Source organism: Poecilia formosa, unplaced genomic scaffold (assembly GCF_000485575.1).
Source record: "Poecilia formosa unplaced genomic scaffold, Poecilia_formosa-5.1.2 Scaffold6, whole genome shotgun sequence".
Lineage (NCBI taxonomy): Eukaryota > Metazoa > Chordata > Actinopteri > Cyprinodontiformes > Poeciliidae > Poecilia > Poecilia formosa.
This window is the reverse complement of record NW_006799945.1, coordinates 5,527,095-5,542,685: the sequence shown is the minus strand read 5'-3', so window position 1 is coordinate 5,542,685 and position 15,591 is coordinate 5,527,095. Positions and strand designations below refer to the sequence as shown.

At 34.5% G+C, this 15,591-nt stretch overlaps 1 protein-coding gene across 9 annotated transcripts in view; it reads right to left on the bottom strand.

Annotated features, from left to right (window-relative positions):
- znf618 (zinc finger protein 618) overlaps positions 1–15,591 on the bottom strand; it is a 42,702-nt gene that overhangs the window by 11,388 nt on the left and 15,723 nt on the right. For 6 of the 9 annotated variants that reach the window (XM_016680479.1, XM_016680452.1, XM_016680468.1 and 3 more), the window contains 8 exons: positions 12,577–12,654; positions 9,803–9,847; positions 5,504–5,593; positions 4,891–4,971; positions 2,825–2,914; positions 2,216–2,320; positions 2,072–2,092; positions 684–761 (listed from right to left, as the gene is read on the bottom strand). In XM_016680479.1, coding sequence (XP_016535965.1) covers positions 684–761; positions 2,072–2,092; positions 2,216–2,320; positions 2,825–2,914; positions 4,891–4,971; positions 5,504–5,593; positions 9,803–9,847; positions 12,577–12,654 — 588 coding nt within the window. The remainder of the gene's footprint in view (positions 1–683; positions 762–2,071; positions 2,093–2,215; positions 2,321–2,824; positions 2,915–4,890; positions 4,972–5,503; positions 5,594–9,802; positions 9,848–12,576; positions 12,655–15,591) is intronic. The other 3 variants (XM_007569572.2, XM_007569547.2, XM_007569564.2) reach the window with 1 other exon arrangement.

Here is a 15,591-nt window from a genome sequence, read left to right as displayed (position 1 = left end):
AATATTAAGATTAAAATGCAACAGTTTTCCTTAGCTGTTCACTTCTGAACCGAGACTGTTGTTAAAATCAGTAGTGATGCAATAAGAGTGGTAAAACACACCCTGGTGCAAGCTATTTTTAAACATGTGGTTAGCATCTATTTTAAAAAGAGTAAACATTTAAAAATAACATTTCTCAAATTCAAAACTGGATGTTGTCTTGCTGCTTGTACTACTCTGAAACGAATGCCGACTTTAAATGTTTTGCACATCATTGCACTCTAATTTATGATGCATTGTTTTTCACCAACCATTTTCTACTAGAAGAGGGTTACGCAGTTCTGTTTGAAAATCTGGGGTAATATAAAGTAGCTGTTTATAAAAGAGAAAGCATGATTTTCAAAAGCATCTCTAGTTTCATGATCAGAGTGGGGAGATGAAAAATATTATTTTCAGCTCTCAGAATTGAGTTTTATATAGTAACAATTGATGCGAGGTAGGTCACTCAAACCTCTATACGCAGACTCCATTTCAATTTTCAGCCCAGCAAAGAGTAGCAAAACAATATCTGCTGAGAGCGTCTGAAGCCGACAGAAACAAATATCTGCTTAGCAAAACATAAAAACACATCTCCCACTTTGAGCAGAAATAATACATTTCCATGCACAGTTAGAAATGCACTAAACAAGACACTAAGTGCTTACCACTTGAGTTCTGCGAACTGTTTGTATCAACCAAACTGGTCTGAATCGCGCTCTCTAATTTCCGTCTAAATGGGCTGTCTACAAGGAAAAAACAGGAGAAACAATAAGTGGCATACTCATAAAAAAAATAAGTGACCTGCGCATAAAAAAAACCCCAAAAAGGGCAAAAATATTTTAAATTCAAGCTATGAACACCCACAACTATTAGGTTGAAGCAAAATTAATGGCATGCAGTGTACATTTAATTTTAATCTGCAGCATTGAAATCAATCATACTGACAGGTTTGAATAAGGATCCAAATGGTCATATTACATTTAAATATGGGTTTAATTCTGCCTATTCGTTTCATCTTTTTGACCCACTTCTACGAAGCGAGTGTGTGCCGTGCTTTAAATAGGCTGAGTGCTTCTTAGCAGAAAGATAGGTTGGGGAGGTGGGGGATGGTGTGGCAAGGCGAAATGAGACTCAAAAATTGCACTACCATTTGAGAATTTGTCAATTTTTGCTAACCTAAAAACGATGATTGTTGACTTTTTTATTTTGCATCTTTTTTTATCTTTTGTGTTAAAATTCCTTTGCTTATTTTAGTTACACGAATGGCCAAGAGCATTTGCTGTCTATTTTTTACAAGATCATTTCACAAGAGCAAAGCAACTTTGCTTTTTCTGCATATATTTAAAGTGAAATCCAGCAAAAGGGGTTTAAACCCCCAGGATGATATGATACAAATAAGGACGCCCCGATACCAGGTATTATACCAGGGCTCTAGTATTTTTAATGAGAGGTATCAATTAAAAATACCTCTCAACTAACTAAATCCTCTGTACTTGTTATTGGTGTAACATGTATAATTTTGTTACACATAAATCAAATCTAAAATACCGGTAAATAAAAATCATAGCCAAATCTGTATTACAGTCCCTCCACACGTCTTCCTGATATTGTGGGAGGAGTCTTTGTCTTGTGATCCCAAAGTTGTTGGTTCAATTCAAGCTTTATCGCCAAATTGCCAAGTCCGTGTATGAATGTGTGCGTGTTTTCACTGTTAAGCGCTTTCATTGTGACTAGAAAAGTGAAGCATAAATTCTAACAAATCTATGCATTATAACAAATCTTTACACTGATAATGATTATGAAAAGGAAATGGAGGCTAAAATGTTTGATGAAATAATGAAAAAAATCACAACCCCCACCGGAAAACTCAATATTAGTGACAGTTTGTTTTTTTTGTTTTTTTGCAAAAACATTTTCCTGGTATGGTAAGGATGAATGTTTTTGTCATTAGGCTCAAAATGAAATTAAATAAAGCTTTGTTAATACACTGTTAGCTTTATAAAAATCTGAATGCTCTCTCTTATGTGTAGCATCAAAATAAAATAAAACTTACTGCTCAGCGCTTTGCTCAGACCTGTAATTCGGAAGGAAACAGACAAAAATCATTCTGAGTTTGAAGCTTTGTTCAGAAGGGTATTATTTGTCCAACTTCACATAGCAATAAACAAAAACGTCACAAAATAAGCCCCATACTTACTTTTTATCTTATTAGCTTGGCTGTGGCTAAATTTGCTCATGTCCAGGGTACCACATTCTTGTACACGTGAAGTCTTCAAATCAAATGACCCTATAACAAAAGTATCTGGGAGTCATATACACACCAATGTAAGACTTAGATGCTCTACATGTTCATAGAGCATCTGATAGTAAATCAGTATAACTGCAAACTCCTACAATATATTAGATAATAAAGCAATGTAACTGTTTAGTGAGAAGATTCCTTTTTACAAAGGTAGTTTGTGATTTTTTTTCATCTGGAACTTAATTAATTAATGCTTTTATGATTAAAGTCAAAACTTGGCAGACTTCAAGCCACCATTAAACCCGACGAGGCACAAATAAACTAATCAAACTGTTCTTATTTGGTTTAATTTCCTCATTTTTTCTTGGTAATTGAACATGTCAACATCATCTTACTTGTATTGAAGTAAAAAAAAAAAAAAAAAAAACAATTACGGTACATTTATAGGGATATTCCACAAAGCTGCAATGTAAAAACAATATTTTTCCACCATTCCTCTAATTTGCTCTAAATGAAATTTTAGTTGCATGACGTTTTTTGGCTTGGTGCTGCAATCAGACTCACCCAATGGTGTATGAAGAGCAACATGCTCCTGGTATGGGTTGAAGTATTTGTACTGCTTCCCACAGAACTCACAAACATAGCTCCCAGTTTCTGGAGATGAAAATAAACACGATTAACTTGTTAATTACTCCAATAAATACAGAAACAATCACATTTGCCATCAGGAGAAAGAGGAAATAAGAGACTAAAATAACACTGGTGATTATGTTTGAAGAGCAGACTTTGTGTTAAGCAGTGACTGTCCCCTCATACAGGTGCATTTAATTTAACAAAAATATCACTGAAAATTATCATTTCAATATGTATTTTTATTTATTTCAATAATTCAATTCAAAAAGTGAAACTCATTTTATATAGATTTATTACACACAGGGATATAATATGGGAAATGATTTGTTTAAAGTTGATGTTTAAGGCTTAAACCTAATGAAAACAACGAATTCAATTTCTCACAAAAAAGTTATATTATATAAAACTAATAAAAATGATTTAAACCTTGTCACTGCCAAACGCTTACATGTCAGACAATGACATGTCTGTAAGGACACCGGTGTCAGTCAAGAAGCTGATACAGAATCTCCGTCTGATGGCTTTTATCAGAGAAAAGTTATTTTTTTCAATTCAGTTGGAAATCAAGGTCCTAGGAGTCTAGACTAAATATGGAGATGTACAGAATTTAAATTGTCTGAGGTCCACTTTGAAATTTCCTCAATCAGTGATTGGTTTGGGGAGCAAACTTGTGTTGGTCCACAGTATTTTATCAAATCACCAGCCACCAAACTGGAAAAGTGGGCTGGCACTTTCCACCAGCCCACTTTACAAAACTATTAATACCTTTTTTAGGGAAGAATCTCTTGTGTACTGTCAGGAGGAAGATGAGAGACATCAGAGTCAGCAATGAAGAGCAAACAAAGGCCGCTACAACTCAATCTGGGCTTCCTTAACTCCGCAGCGGAGCTACAGGATGATCACATCCAAGCCATGCCACACTAATGCAGTAAATCATGCAAAAGAGGGTTGGAACAAGACCAACAACAGGGCCTGTACTGTATTATGCAGTGCATGGACATGCTTTTCTTAATGCTAAAATTTTGCTTCATCAAACAGAATCTTTTTGTCAATCTTCTGTAACATTTCACTTTTCTCAGAATTTTTATTTTTTATTTTTTAGGACCCCTAAACATAATTCACCAAAATTAACAAACACTTGAAATACATCATGATATGTATAAAGAATTGATAAAAAATTAGCTTCACTTTTTGAATTAATACGGTTAAAGTCATGCGTACAGGATCAAATTTATACATACATCCCTAATAATGCTGGAATAAATGTAACAATGCTGAGGATCAACTGTGTACAAGATCCAGGTATGGGTTTGGTTGGATATTTGAACAATCATTTTGTTCTCTGATTAAAGCCTATTTTACACATTTGGGAATAACCTGCTAAAGAGAATGGCAAGCTACATTTAACATAAAATGAGAATTTGTTGTTTCATCATGCTTCAGTAAATCCATGTTCTAAAAGTCTTCTGTGGAAACACTCATCCTCAGCTGGTATGTAGGTGTTTAACAGGGCACCAGTGGTTGATTAGCTAGGACATGCTAGCAGGGTAAACCTGCTAAGCACTACAAATAAAATTCTTCTTATTGCTGATTCTATGTTAAACTCTCTATGCACATTTTACTTGTCCAGTCAACAAGACAAGATTCTACAACATCTCTGCACAATAAATGAGTCAATCATCCAATTTAACTTGGGAGCATGTTGGCTAAAACCGACTGCCGACATGTAGCACCTGGCAATTCAAATTAAATCAACTAAAAAGAACATTGGAAACAGATATGATCTAAAATGTACTTAAAAAGTTAGAAACTATAGATAATAGTAACCGAAAAACTTGGGTAGGACCTTTTCTGATGGTTTACACTGACTGGAAAATAGGTTTGGGTTTGTAGTGTGCGATTTGTTATGGGACTTTTTAAAACGTAACAAAAAGTAAAGCAATTTTGAGAACCATAGTAGCCTATGTTTAAACAAACTACGAGTACTTCAGTCTTACTTGGTCCAATTTTCTGATAGGGTTCAATAGGCTCCTCCTCTTTAAGGCCATCAACAGGTAGAACCACCTGCTCATACGGATCTGAGAGAGACGGAAACATAAGCACTGACATGCTGGTGGTATTCTTAAGTAATACAAAAAACAACTTGTTACAGTAGATTATGTTTTAATCTGCTCTTCACTAATGCTTCATGACATTAGCTAAGAGGCATTATTTACTTAGTAGCATAATAATAAAAATGTCATCAATGCTAATAACTGAATTACAGAATGCAACTATTAGGGGTATTTTTTTTTTTTTTTTACCGATGCAACAATATACCATTTGTCTATAATTTTTTAAACTCCACACTGCACTCTGAAAACAGATATCCAGGCATTGTGACTAAACAATAACATTCTTGATAAAAGTTTGCAAGAGATATAAAAACTAACATTTGAGGGAAAATATAAACTAAGGCATGTAGCACAATACACAATGAGAGAGTTGCAAACATAACTGAATCAAATCAAGAGGTCCAAATGAGGAGCTTAACTCTACTGGTTTCATTATCAGACCTCAGGTTTCAAAGACAATCATATTTTTGATGTAACTTCTAAAACTTGAGGTTACCATCCACTGCGTGCAGGTCACGGTGCTCCTGGAAACAGCTGTAGTATTTGTACTTCTTGCCACAGATGTCACAAGAGTAACGGAAGCTACCTGCAAATGAACAGAAGAGAAGCAAAGTTTATATTTTCCAACGTAAGTTCAACTAGACAGACGATTTCAATTGCTGTAATGTTTACATTTAAGAGACAAAAAACAATGAAGAATGAATTATGGGTCAATAATCACCAGCCGGCAGCAACAGATATGTTTCTGCATTTTAAATATAAGAAAACAGGAATGTTACATGCAAAGAAGGTGCAATACATACACAGGAGTTTCTACATAAAAACCCCAGCGTACTATAAGCCTGGCGGGCTACCAGGCTTTACTTGGCCCCCCACCAGGTTAAGCTCTGTCTTAAATAGTTGTTTTTTTTATACACCAGTAACAGAGACAGTAAAGATGGATTAAGCGAGGGTTATAGTTGACACGTTGGTCTCTCTTCACCAGTGATTCACAAATCAGTCTTAGACAGAACCATAAAAAATGATTTATGTTCTGCTTTCAGTCTTTCTTCAGTGGAGAAAGATGCATGCATCACAGAGATTAAATTAAATCACACAGAAAGAGGAATCTGATGATAAAATGAAAACTCAATGACATGGCTGGCAAATTTTTGTAAAAAAAAACATTGAAGAAGAAAAAAAAAGCATGACGTGCCTTTATCCTACAAGAGTGATCTGTAAACTGCTTTATATGAAAGGCAGAACCTGACTGATGTAGAATATTGTTTGTTAAAGTTAAAATCAATAAGCTTCAAAGACTTTACGATGTCATAAAAGTCAGCTTAAAATAGATATACGTAGATGCAAGCAAACCCATATGTCAATAACAGCAACATTTTAATATATAAATGCTGTATTAAGTGCAAACAAAACATGAAAAAGGTTCAAATATTTGCAATGTGTTTCCAAGAGAAACCGATGCAAACAGAAAAGCATAACGCAACAAGATAAAATCTAATTCTAACTATATCTCTTCAACAGAGGAAGGTTTATTCTTCTCTCGATAATTAAATATCAGACTTATGTTTCCCGTGATGTTGCTTTTCCCCTGGAAAGCAACATTCATGTGGCTTATATCATTTGACAATTAGGCAACAAACTACATTTTCTTCCATAATTTCTATACTGGGAGTGTTAATGACAATTTTTGGATTTTATTTGAGTTTGACTATTTCCGATTTTAACCGATTCAATTTTTTAAACAAGAACTATTAAATATAAGAAAAGAAAAAGTGCTACAGATTCTTTGATACAGGCATTAGCTTTAAATCGGACGAAAGATGAAGGAATAATAGGATTATCTCCACTCATTATGTCCCTTACCTTTATCTGATCTTTAATAAACTCAAAACCAAGGGCTTTGAAGTATATTGAAGCCTTTTATGGACTAAAAAATAAGGGGTTCCATAGTTTAGATGCATTTAATAAAAAATAAAATAAAATAAATTAAATTTTCACCTTTTTAACTGCCAACAACTGATTATGGTTGCTTAAAGTAAAAAAAAAAAAAAAAAAAAAAACCGAATTGAAACGGGAAATTGCCAAAACTTTTCAAACCCTCAAAAACTTGAAAAATCAAAAAAGGTTTTCCAAAAATATTACTTTAATATTTTGTTCCCAGAATAAATATGAAAACAAAAATATGAATGTCAACATAACTACACTTTTCTTCACAATACAAAAGTTAACACCTGAGCTATACAACAACTAAAATCCATAATAAAGCCCAGAACAAAAAATGTAAGGTTTTAATATTATTTCCCCCTCCAATTAACACAAGGTTATTTTACAAAAATTAGATGATTTCGTTGACTTGTCAGCCTAATAAAAGCTCAAATAAGATGGTTCTAGACACAGGCGAGGCCAAATTCATAGTAAATCAACAACGGGGTAAACAAGACAAATAATTGGTTATGGAAGCCTGAATCTCTGTAGATGGGGTTTCTCTTCATTGTCAGTCTTCTGTAAATCAAATGTCGCAAAACGGTTTTAAAGCAAAATCCAAACTAATCTAATCATACTATATTTTAGCAGTTTGGCAGCCTACTTCCCTTTTTAGACTTCAACCATCCAAAACGCAGAGATTTGTGCTTTCTTGTGATTCAGCAACCCCAACCACTCATGTACAAACATGATACATTGGCATCTCCCTTTGTTCTGCACCCACTCAAACACAGAATCAATACATCATCACGAGAAACGGCAGCTAATTTGATCAAGTGGAGTTTGTAGCTGATGATTTGTTTCAGTCCCCTCGGTAAATAGCAGAATAAACAATGAACGCCACAGCTGACAAGAATGCTAATGTGAATGTAAGAACTGTTCTGCTATTTTGTAATTCAAATACCACAAATGTAAACTATTCGGTTTGTAAAATGTTCAGTTGGCTGGCAAAAAAGCCTCCATCCTCCTGTATAATTAATGCAAAAATATTTTCTATTGCATTTCACAAGACCCTAAAATATTATCCATCCTGAGTTGCAGCCAGCCCATAAAAGTCTTTATGAAGCACATACCCTAAAATAAAAGGCTGAGAATAAGCCCATTATTCAACTTGTCAGAAGGCTTTAAGTCAAGGTTATTGTATTCAACAGGTTATTTAAAAATGAGTAAGGGGGAATCATTTTAAAAAGACTTTTCATGCAGAGATAAATTACCCGAGATAAATGGATTAAGGTTGTGCTATGCTGTCTTCTGGCTGTCAAAACAATGGGGACATTATTTTATGTCTGGTTTTTTATTATTTAATTAGCTGATTGATTTATAATAACCTGACTTTTGAAATTTCTCCAAAGAAAATCATTCTGTGCCACCATAGCAACGCCAAACAGGCAGAGATCTATAATTTTAACAGCTAGCACCTGAAATTGGCTATTATTGACAAAAACGGTCAAGGTTTGCAATAATGATCGCATGTCTCAAAGGGATTATTAAAGAACTGATCATTAGAGAATTGTAGCCTGTGTCCAAAATGAAGTGCGGTCTGCCCACCTCTGTGTGAGTGCAAAGCAACAGAAGCTGAAAAAAGTCATTATGGTCAAACAATTCCAATTCACTGTCATTGTAAAACGCTTAAAAAAAAAAAAAAAAAAAAAAAATCAACATAACTTCGTTTTGATTAGTTAAAAACTGCTTTTAGACAGTATTTATACAGGTAAGCAGATAGACTGAACACGGCGGGCGGCTGAGTAGTTGATTCCTAGAGTGTAAGTGTAGCTTTATGGACGAACCGCACATTTCCCGCATATTCTTTTGTATTTTTATGTATTCGAAGGTGAATACACAAACTAAAAGCTGGTGTATAGACATTTTTTTCTAAAGTTATTTGTGAGCTAGTCTCTTTATTATTAACTTGAATATAATTTCAGATTTGTGTATAAATTTTCTTCAGGTTAACGTAGAAAGTGAGCTATTATTGTTACAGGTTAATTTTCTAAACTACAAAAAAAAAAAAAACTGTTAAGGAAGCTCAAATATGAAAAATTGGACTGATGTTGATATCCAATAGTAACACTGGTGTTAAGCCAGATTTACCAATATTATATTTTATAAATTTTTTAAAATCTCGATTATCGTAAGAATAATCGATAGATTACTCGATTACTAAGATATCCGTTTACAACAGCCCTAGTTTAAAATGTAAAGACTTGGCACAACCAAAAGTGCTTTACAGTATTGTCTATTCTCCTAAGAATTTAATCTCAAAGTTTTTTTGTTTTTTTTTCCCATCCAGTCTCAGTGGCCTAAATATTAACCGTCACAAAGAGCTTGGTAGTATTCAGCTTGTACTCCTCACCATCTAAACGTTCTCATTCCATCTCCATTAACTGCTCTTTTCTTTACTTTATTTTCTTTCACTATGCAATGTACATGTACTGAAGTCTCTAGGTTGCATATTCACATAAAAAGTACAGTGAGCATGTGTAGGTAGATGTATAAATAACTCGCAAGTACTACTCTGAGGCACAAGTATTTTTAGTCCTGATCAAACTTTGAAAGTGACGTTAAAGCGCCGGGTAAAAACTGGTCCTATATGACTGGTATTCATCACCTTGGACTTAACCTTTTCTCAGTAACCCATTTTTAAATTGCACACTGTAAAAGATTACCTCAATTACTTGCATTTTGTTTCCACAATCTTCCCGTTGTGTGTGCAATTATCTACATTCGTGTATATCTGTTTTAAAAACTACATCAAATCTGCTGTCATGCAAATAAAGTTTGCTTAATGGATAATTGGCAAAGGTGTACTTACTATTGGGTGTCTGAGGCAGACCATCTCCAACCATGCTCTCTGATTCTATAATGAAAAAAAAATAGGTTTGGACTTGCTTGAATAGATTAATGCCAACATGTACTTAAAGATCCAGCTCTGTTTGCACCAAATTATTATTTGAAGACAATAAAGCATATGAGCAAAATGTGGCAAAAATGACTAGTATTTTGTTCCTTTGTACCCTTTTTTGTTCACACTGACCAAACAGAGTCGGCGTACTATAATCTGAGTGTGCGCTTTCAAAGAGCATGTTGGCAATTTGGAATCAGAGGCTTGACAACAACAACAAAAAGAAAGACAGAATCAAAAAAAGACAGCCAGGTTGGGTAAATTACGGCATTGACTATTCTGTGAAAAATATCTATGTTTAAGGTTTTGCTCAAAGAAAAAAAAAGAAAAAGAAATGAATACAAGCCAGACTCCCACAGAATTCTCTGTTCTTGCACTCATTTAAAGATCCATGAAAGGGTGTTTTAAACGTCACCTACAGCAACAGGCAACTTCTCGCTATGTGAAAATATAGAAGTCTATTGATTTTCTTATCCGGGCTTATAATACCCCCCTGTTGGCTTGTATTTTATGCTCCTTTGTGTTTTAGCCAAAAAGAAGGCTTCTCATGCCAGAACATGCATGCAATCCTTTAAGTCCAAGCAAAGTTGAAGCTTTTTCTCTTTTGAATATTGTATTATTTTCTTTTTAATGGGCCCACAAAGAGAAATGCGATACGAATCTGAACTGACTTGCTTTTTCTTGCAGGGCGTCAATGTTTAAAGGTGCTGCCTTTTAGTTTTGGTTGGAGTTGATTCAAATCATAATAACTTCCTGTGGTGGTATTTTACCCTGTGAATTGCATTATATTGCATTGTTTCAGAATAACCTAGGTCCTACACTGGCCTCTGAGCACACCAGACCTGTCATTCACTGACATCATTATGACACAAAAGACAAAACAAAGGAGAGCTCGAAATGCTGAGCAGTTGAAATCCTTTGACAACCAAGAACAGGGAAACATTTACAAAACTGTAACAACTGACTTCAAAAGCTCCCAAATATATGTGTTGCTGTGAAACCAGAGGAGATACAACCCAGATGTGAAGAATAAATATAGACAAAATAATAAATAATACTGAATTACTATTTTTGGAGGATGTCCAGCCAGTTATTTTAGTAGCAAATTCAATTTAGTTTGAAAATAAAAGGCAGATGGCAAAGCTTCATCCTGCAAAGTTGACCTTTCGAATGTTGAATGAGAATGCTGGAACCTGACTGACGGGGGATATTGTTTCTGATGATCAGTGATCAATATGTTTGTATTTAATCCTGACTTGACCTCATCAGTTAGTATTAACCCACGTCTATATAAGCAGAAAAATATGACAGAGTTTACGCATATCTGCAAGTGTTGAAAGATACAAGTTTCTGAAGTATTTTGGCCACTGCAGCTCCCTGTACCTATAGCTACTTGGTTAGGCAGGAGATTAACTTTCCTTTCCATACAGACATTAAAAAAAAAATGTCACCCAGGGCGAAAAGGCTCCCTGAAACTTGTTCCAAAAAAATGTAAAACTCAGGTCAGTGCAAATGACACGAGATTAACACAAATTGACTGATAATGACATATTTTAGTGGTGAAGTCTGTGACAGATGGAAGAAAAACAAATGAAGACAGATTATTTTTGCTATGCAAATGTGCACAAAGTTTTGCTGCTTGTAAGTTTAGTGTTTCAAGAAATATTTTCAGCTGTTGATAGGCTAGATCAACTCTAAAGCTTTAAACATAAAGACTTGCTTTTTTTAATGAAAAATATGAGAGGTTCTTTAAAAAAAAAAAAAAGAGGGTGGGGGTGCTGTGATGGCACAGGAGTTAAGCACAACCCACATATGGAGGCCTTAGCTTTCAACACAGCTGTCCCAGGTTCGACTCTCGGTCTGGATTCGTTTGCTGCATGTCTCTCATTACCCACTTTACTGTCAACTCACTATCAAATAAAGGCCACAAGAGCCAATAAGACCTTAAAAAATACAAACAAAAAATGAGGGTGATATTTGTTATTACATTTAAAAAACAATCACGAGTTTGTTGATCCACAGCATGTTGTGATATTTGTGAAAGCTTAATAACATTAATCTTGGAATTATCTGGCTATTGATTTGCTTAATTACTTTTCATTCAGTCCACAATTACACAGTTCATGGGTTAATAAATATGGTTAGAATGGAAAAAAGGTGGAATTCAGAGAAATAATAATGAAAAAAGTGTAATTTGGTAGAATAAAAGGAGGAATTCGCAAATTAATAAAACAGATTTGAGGGGGCCCTTTCTTTAACTTCTGTCATTAAGATGCAGCCACCACTTTGTAAATCCCATGTGGGCAAATCGAGCAGCAACAAATCCATCTCAATACACTTTCTAAAAAGAATAAAAATACCTATTTGATCAAATCCAATAATAAGATTACAAGTCAGTTACATACATTTAAAATTAATCCAAATTAAAGAACTGACTTGCAGCATGAACTCTTCCTGGAAGATTGTACAATTGACAACAAAACTGGCAAAAAAATAAAATATATTAGTAACATGAGGAGCATGAAAGTATTCAATAACCTTTCAAGCAAGTCTTCTGCAAACACTGATATTGCAAAACCAAATGCAATTCAATATATTGTGCAGTCTTACTTCCAGTATTTCATTTTGCAATCCTAAACTCTAAGGAAAGAAGTTTATATATAAAAAAAAATCAATTATCTTACCTCTGTGTGCTCTGACGTGTGTCTGAAAGCAGTTGTAGTACTTGTACTTCTTCCCACACACTGCACATACATACGAACCTGCATAGACATGTTAAAAGTAAGTTTCAGTACCATTTCATAAGCAGCAATTAATTTATTACAGCCAAACTTTTTACCATAAGGTTCAAGTTGGGATTAACGTCCGAAAGTTATTCAAGTGAAACTAGATTATTGTTGTTATAATGATGTTGAGATCACATCTTGCACAATTTCAGTATGTAAATATGAGAACTGTTCTTTTGTTGGATAGCAAAAAATTATAGCAATGTTGACAGAATTATAACAGCTGTAGCTGTGGGAAGAAAACTTAGAGTTGGCTATGCTCTGTGTCAGTGAGGTGCTAAAGAGGCAGCATTATGTAAAATCAATAGCTGGCGCTATGCTTCTGGACAATACATAATACTGCCCCTTTAAAAAAAACTTCAGAAGAAGCACTTGTGGTGTGAGAGACTATTCAAAACAAAGCTATGTTGTATGGACATAAACTATATAGCTGATTCTTTAGGTTGCTAAAATCAAGTGTTAAACTTGATTTTAGCAGTTTTTTTCTTAATATTTCAGGAACAAAAAGAAGCTATCACAAAACATCAAGTCACATGCCTCTTGGTGATATTTCCTACGGATGATAAAATAGAAAAAATATTCCCAGAGCCAACTTATGCTATGAAGGCTAAATGTATCGCAGCTAAGATGATTTGTTTTCATTTTGCTTCCCAGCTCCTCTTTCTTATGAATCACGTTGAGTTTAGATCTTAAAGTTAGGACAAGCATCAACATTCCTTCAGAAATACACTCAACGACTGATGTTAACAGTTACTAATGCTAATTGCTCTAATCATTATAATTGCTGGTATAAGATGGAAGAGTTTAAAATGTCAACTTCTGAATCATTTGTCTTTGTTTGAAATTAATCAAACTCCACTTTACAGAGACTGCTCTCTCACACATCTTGTGACTCCTAAGATAAATAATTAATGACCACTCATGGCAAGAAGGCCAGAAACAAGTATTTTAAATGCTGGAAGTACACTTTAATAAAGATAAATTTGACTCAGCTAAATAACTATTGGCAGGTCAAATTCTCTCATCAGTGCATCTTTAGTGCTGGAGTAAGGGTTTATACAAAGTGTGGGTTCTGAACTGGTTCGATAAAAAAAAAGATATTCACAACCAGAGAATCACCACTATTTTACATCACTGTGTTATTTTAAATATTTCTTCCAGTTAATGTTTGATCACAGAACTGGTGCAAGTCAACACTGGCACAGCTTTAGAATTGGGATTGAGTGGTAGAAAGACTTTAACACGGGGGAATGAATGAAGGACACACTCGCACTAATCACAAGAAGTCAGCTTCCATTTCCAAATCCTTATATACTTTACATTGCCGAAAGTATTTGCCCGTCTGCCTTGTTACAACCCCACCCTAAAATTCCTAAAGTAAATTCTGGCACTGGGCTTTAACCTAGAGGTCAGTGACCGTAACATGCCTTCACTCACATATTAACTTTAGCGATATCTCACTCATATTTTAAATTAACATGATGTCAAGCCATCCTTTGAGGCCATGAAAGCTTCAACATTTTGAGGAAGTGTTTGCTCCGGACTTAGGAGCACATTCATTTCAATATATATATATATATATATATATATATATATATATATTTTTATTATTCTTCCAGAAGCACGTTGTGAGGGAAGACACTGATGTTGGATGTAAGAGCTTGGGTAGCAGTGTCCACTCTTATTTATCCAAAATGTGTTTGCCATGTTGAGGTCAGGGCTCTTCTCCTCTAAACTCACTCATCCATGTCTTTAAGAACCTTACTTTGTGCACTGATATGCACTAAACTCTTGGAGACTACATGAAGCTCAGAGGTGTGTAGTGATTGACCTCTTCCCACTTCACAACTCATCCCCTGACTCTGGTCTCTGTTTTTTCATAGCCTACAATTTTGTGGATTTGTTGCTTTCATTCACAATCACTTTCGATTGATTGTAGCACTTTAAATAGTTGACTGTGGAATCTCTAATATGAAGGAAATAGTTGTACAGGTGGCATCTTATGGTCCAACGGTGAAGTTCAATGAGATCCAGAGAGCGACACATTATTTCACAAATGTCGTAGAAGCAGCCTTGCAAGTCTAAGTGCTGAATTTTATACACCTGTGATGAGACACAGGTGTATAAAATTGAACACTTGAATTCAATGATTTGGAGGGGCGAGCGTATATTTTTGGGAATGCAGTACTTATGTGAAGATACGAAGCTGCGAAATACGAATATGAAACACTTGAATTTAGGAGTACTGCAAAATTTTGGACAAACTGTTGTTTGTGTCAACATCTATAATTAAATTCCTGTTTATTATTAATCCTAGCCGGAAAGAACCGGCGCAGGCTGGTTTTTAAAAGCTGCTGATTCCAATTAATTTTTTATTTGCTCTAGTTTACTCAGAATAATGATTTATGTAAATGCTGTTGTGTTAGACCGTGAGCTTTAACCAAATTTACATAATGAATCAACCTTATATACAGCTTCACTTGTATACATGCATGACGCCGACATGATTTCTGAATCATCTGAATGGTATCTCAATATTGTAAAATAGTGGACATTAACATAATTTAAACTTGGCAGATGTGTGGAAGAATGATGTGTAAGACAAAATATCTTTTCCATCCCTAGAAGAAACTTGTAGAAAAATATTTATTTTCCTGTTATTCAAGCAAATTTTGCAATACCCATCTTTGACATTTAGCTGCTATCCCAACATGACTCCATTTTGATTACAGTTCAAAAATGACTGAACAGAGCATCAACTGGATGTCAATAATCCTTCAAACAGTCCATCTTTTTAAGAAACAAGTCCAAGAATAATCAGTTGAATGTAGATTTTTGCACTGCAGGAATACTGTTTTCATAAACTGGCTCTAGATTTGACATGTAAAAATAAATGTAACTTTTTAAACTTCA